This window comes from Camellia sinensis, chromosome 7 (genome assembly GCF_055761805.1).
Source record: "Camellia sinensis isolate YWXY chromosome 7, ASM5576180v1, whole genome shotgun sequence".
NCBI lineage: Eukaryota > Viridiplantae > Streptophyta > Magnoliopsida > Ericales > Theaceae > Camellia > Camellia sinensis.
In genome coordinates this window covers 160,566,167-160,571,948 of record NC_138967.1, presented here as the reverse complement: position 1 = coordinate 160,571,948, position 5,782 = coordinate 160,566,167, and the positions used below count along the sequence as shown (strand labels likewise).

The 5,782-nt window shown below is 45.8% G+C and overlaps 1 protein-coding gene across 1 annotated transcript; it reads left to right on the top strand.

The window, feature by feature from the left end:
- Window positions 1-4,738: 4,738 nt before the first annotated feature.
- On the top strand, window positions 4,739-5,374 carry LOC145796247 (uncharacterized). The gene has a single exon (XM_082881302.1). The coding sequence runs from the start codon at window positions 4,739-4,741 to the stop codon at window positions 5,372-5,374; it is 636 nt and encodes a 211-aa protein (XP_082737428.1).
- The last annotated feature ends 408 nt before the right edge of the window (window positions 5,375-5,782 follow it).

Genomic DNA, 5,782 nt, shown 5'->3' with positions numbered 1-5,782 from the left:
GCCCCCTCAAGGCGACCAAGAATGACTAAAAGAGCATGGGCTAAAGCCCAAGGGAAGTGGGCCAACAGTGGGTCGAAGCAGGTTCGACCCACCAAGGGTTCGAACAGACTCTATGAAGGAAAATGCGTAAGTGAAGTTTTAGAGGCGACACTTACAGCGGTCAAGTTGCAGAGGCAACACATGCAATGGTCAAGTTGCTGAGGCAACACATGCAGCGGTCAAGTTACTGAGGCACTTTGCCTTAGCGCCGCCATTCCCCAATATTATTGATTCTGCCGCTATCTGAAGATGCTGAGGGGAGGAGAAAACCGAAACAACTAAGTTGAAGAGGCAGTACTTGCAGCGCCCAAGTTGTGGAGGTATTTTGTCGGCGCCACCATTTCTAATATTGCCGGTTCTATCATATGAACTTGTCGCGGGAAATGACTACTGCAGCAACTACAGCTACCGCAACTAATGTGCAGAGGGAACATGTTGCCAAGGTAACAGTAGCCTTTGGGAGAAGCTCCCCCTCTGCAAGTTGAGGCTAATGCTTGGCGCTGATGGCAGGCCCTAAGGCATTACTAGCCCAAGGCTGATAGCAGGCCCCAAAGTTCATTAGCTTGGTGTTGATTGCAGGCCCAAGACTTACTGGTTAGAGCTAATAGCAGACCCAGAGCTACTAGTTTACCGCAGCGATCCTGTGAAGATGGGAGCAGGGTAGCCCGAGTGTGAGGGACTTCCTTTCCATTACCCAGGTCATGGACCTGCCTTAGTCACATAGGCAGGACTAAGGAAGACCCCTTGGGCTTGGTACTAAGGCACAACATGGCTGATAGCAGGCTTGGTTGTGGCCCTCATCCTGGGACGCTGGGGAGTTTGTAGTTAGGTAACTATGACCACGAACATAATTGATAGCAGGCTAATGGAGTCTTGAGAATGCATGTACTGGCTAAATGGAATTGAAAAGGCAAGTGCAACTGCAAGATTCACCACTGCAAGTGTACTTGCTAAGGTTCGAGCTGAGAAGGCAAGTGCAGCAGCAAACACTCCCGCCACAATTGCACTTGTTGAGACTCAAAAGAGAGTTGCAGCACCAAACACTCCTATCACAACTACACTTTCTGAGGCTCAAAAAAGGTAATTACGGAGGCAAACAGATAGTACACAGTACATGCAGAGGGACATGTGGCACCTTCAGCCTGGTGGTTCACAGCAGAATATTCTGTGTGATCCTTAGGGATACTTGTCTTCCCTTTATTTGGTCACTTGGTGTTCTCATGGTACTAAGAAAAAACCTATAAATAGGACCCATTTCCCAAGGTCCAAGAAGAGGAATTTTGGGAATTTATGGGAGATGATGTCCATTTGTGCACTGTCATATATTTCTTCTTGAGTTACCTGCTTCACCATCACCCAGCTGCTCACTCTCTAACTTCCCAAACAGTTGCTGCTACTCACTCTCCAGCCATTCCACCATTGTTGGACCATTAGTATAGTTGTACTTCTCTAATCACTTTCCTAACCTCGAACCCTCCTACATTTTTCAATGAAAAGTTCACACTAATACCAACTAAAAATTTAAGATGCAAAAATATAATATTTTTTAATTGAGAAGAACAAAGTGATCGGTAATAGTTCCAAAAGAATAAAATGTAATTATCTAACAATATATGACCAAAAAAAAAAAAATGGAGGCATCTAATAATCTTCTATATTTTTTTATTTTTTTCGTTATTTGATTTATTATTATTATTATTTATAAATTGTAAACATTACGCGTGAGTCAATTTTTTATTTTTATTTTTTATGTGCTTGATTGCTGTACAAAGTTTAAACGTTTTAGGCATTTTCAATAAAATGGTGATGTCACCTTATCAGTGATACGAAAAATTATTAGGTATTTCGGAATATTATATGTTTATATTCTTTTACTAATCATCATTCATCATATTCTCTCATGTTCCTCAATTACCTAATACAAAATTATAAACTTCACTTTTTTTACCAATTATAATATGGAAGTGGGGATGATGTTGCGCGGGTTGCGCAGCAGCGGCTGCTGTGCGGCAAAATGGGCCCATTTCGAGGCCCATTTTGATAATCCGAACCGTTCATATTTTAAAATTTATAAAGTAGAACATGCTTGCAAAAAATCGAGTTAATCGGATATTGTTTACCTATTTATCCACTTACATTTGTATTCATTTTAATACTTTAAATTACAATTATTATTTATTTTTGTAGATACAAAAGTGCGTGGATGAATGGGTAAACGCTATCCAATTAACTTGATGTTTCACAGGTGTTTTTTACTTGATGTATTCTAAGATGTGAACGGTTCGGATTATCAAAATGGTCTCCGAAATGGGCCCATTTTGCCGTGTAGCAGCATCTCCACTTTCTCATAATACCCTGAAACACCATGTGACCGTACTTTAGGAATACCCAATGAAGGGGCTAAACATGAAATGGGTCGGGTCCAAGCCTTGGGCCGGCCCAATCCGCTGAAGTCCAAATCCAAGTGAGTTGGATGAGTATATGGGCAAACCAATTGAGCCCAACTTCACGATCAACAGTCCACCCAAGTCCTCAAGCACTTGGGCTCAACCCGCAGTGGAAAGGCTAGTCCAGCCGTGGTGCTGGGCTGAGCCGAGCTGCGAGACTGAACCTATGGACCAAACAGAAAATAGGCCGAGCCAATACAAAGATATCCGGATGGATCAGCCCATCTACATGAATGATCGTATAAAAGGCCGAGACAGGGCATATTGATGTCGAGCTGAGGAACATCGGTACTGAGCTGAGGAAATCTCGCAAGGAAACGTAGAAGCTGTGAATGTGTGCATGTGCAAGTTGCCACCTCAGCTGGTCCTCTACACCTAGAATCACGAAAATTGTTGAACCAAGGGAATGTGGTTTGTTATCAGCATGACCGCAATGAGTATATGCATTTATTGGAAACTACCAGGTGGTCCCCCACCATGAGCAATACCAAAAGGACACCTGGCAGCATCCAAGCTCCATGAACCCACCTTGAGAAGCAAGCAAGGAACACTATATATACAACATGAACTTCACATTGAAGGTAACTGAACTATTCCGAGCTAAACCACACTTACATACAAATTCAACCCTCTATACACTCATTCTCCGATCGCTAATTCCTACACCGGAGGGGTTATTCGGCCAACCCCGGTCGGGCAGCTCTGACGGTGCTTCCTGTGGCAGGAACCTCAGTCCTTGGATAGTCCAACTGAGAGTGGAGCCCCGATCCACTTTCATCTAGTGCGAAATCCGGTACGCACAATTGGTGCGGTGAGCGTGGATCACTTAATCTCTGAGCTCTGCACTCAGTTCCAGCGATGGGGATTGAGGACGTTCCACCTTCAACACATACTCCACAGACGGACAAGACGAAGGACAAAGGTTTGGCACTCCCAGCAGTCCCGGAGGAACAAACTGGAAACAATAATCGAACCCCTGAATCCGTCGAGCACCGATTGCCCTTTGCTGGAGGTTCTTCTCATCACTTTCTTCTGGAAAAGGATTATAGAGATCGCATCGTAGACTCCACAGGGATAGAGATACAAGAGTTGAAAGCCCAACTTAAAAAGGTGCTGGGAGATCCGACGAAAAAAAGGATGGAAGCAGAACCCTCTCGTCTACAACGAAGGAGCTCATCTAGAGAGCCACCAGCGAAAAAATTCCCCAGAAATGAGTTTGGGCAACGAAGACAGCCTACCCCGATACAGAGTGAGGCGGCAATCAGCCACACCCGTGGGTCACGCCGAAGAAGGGCTAAGAGGCAGAAGACAGTCAGTCAGCAAATTGGGTAGCCCCTACAAGACCTTCGTACTTGGTTGATTGGCAATAGGCAGAATGAACAACATCAGGATGATCTGGACCGTACTGTTCACTAGAGGGAACACCGAGCGCTGGACAGGCTCGTCTCTCCGTCATTCTCCCCGGAGATCGAGACCATGAGACCTCCAAAGAAATTCACCCCACCAAAGTTCACTTCATACGACGGGAAGTTGGACCCGCTGACACATATTAGCCACTATAGACAGATCATGCCCCTATGGAACTGAGATGAGGCACTGATGTGTAAAGTCTTCCCATCCAGCTTGGGAGAAACTGAACTTCGATGGTTCGATCTTCTCCCTGCTGGATCGATCCATGGCTAGAAGCAGCTCTCCGAAGAGTTCCTAGCCAGGTTCGTCTCCAACACTAAGATCCCGAAGGAGCCGGATACACTGTTCGGTCTCCGAAAGGAGTAGGAGGAACGCTGCACAATTATGCTAGGAGGTACTGGGAAGAATACAATGACCTGGAGGAAAATGTGTGCAGTGAGCAGATGGCCGTTATGTCCTTCAAACATGGTCTACGCCCGGAAAGTAAGCTGAGACATTCACTTACCAAGCCCCCGGCCACAGCTTTGAAAGACTTGCGCGCCAGGATTGAGCAGTGCGCTCGTCTCGAAGACGATCAGATCCCCATCGAGGTAACGTCAGCAGAACAAACAACTCGGCATAAGAAGAGAACAGATCGAGGAAAACACCGAGGGATTGCAGTAAATGAAGCGGATAAGTCCAAATCCCACGAAGCCGTTGTGACTGTATTCAAAGAGCCAATCTATCGAATCTTGGAAAAGGTCAAGAGAGAGCCCTTTTTCGTTTGGCCGCCGAAAATGTTGGGAGATCCAGCTTGATGCAATCAGAAGCTCAGATGTACCTACCACCAAGACAGGGGGCACATGACTCAGAACTGCAGGGCATTGAAGCAACACGTGGAAGACCTAGTGGCAGCTGGACACCTAAGGGATTACATTGATCAGGATAAGGAAGTGACCGAACTGGGAAAACCACCTCCAGAACCAAACATTGAGCATCCACCTCGGCTGATAATAAATGTGATCCACGGAAGAGCGACTCAGGAGTTTGAGGAGGCACTGAAGGAAGAGATCGCTAAGGCTGCGCAAATTCAGCGGGTCATGTCAGTGGAGCCTGCATCGAAAAAGGTGCATACAGTACCTAAATCCCCCTTGTGCACTGTTGCATTTACTAGCAAAGATTTAGAAGGCATACAACACCTACATACTGATGCATTAATTATAACTGTGGGAATTGGGAAACGATTTGACGTAAAACGAGTCTTGGTAGATCAAGGTAGTGCAACAGATATATTGTATTATGATTTATTCAGAAAGCTTGGTCTCTCCGAGCAGCACCTCACCCCAGCGGCAGCCCCGTTGGTCGGTTTCAATTCACAGCCAGAATGGCCACTTGGTAGAATAGTGTTGCCAGTCGTAGCGGGAACAAAAACCCTCCAAATAGAGTTCTTGGTAATTAATGCACCATCCCCTTACAATGCCATACTTGGCCGTCCGTAGATTTATCGAATGGAAGCAGTCCCTTCAACCTACCACCAGCTCATTCATTTCCCAACGGAGCACGGAGTAGAACAGATCTCAGGGGATCAAGTTGCGTCAAAACATTGCTTCACAGCAGTATTAAAGGCAAAACAGCTCTGCAATCGGGTACAGACGGTAGAAGTGGCCGAACAACCAGCCTTGGAAGATGTAGGGGGAACCCCAGAGGAAAAGATGGTAGAGGATTTGGAGAAAGTCTTGGTAAAAGAAGACGACCCAGAAAAGTACTTCCTTATCGGTACCTCGCTAGGCGCTGATGAGAAACTTCAGCTGCTGGAACTGCTGAAGGAAAATATGGAGGTATTCGCATGGTCAGCATATGATACTCCAGGGTTGGACCCAGAATTTGCTTGCCACAAGCTCAACATC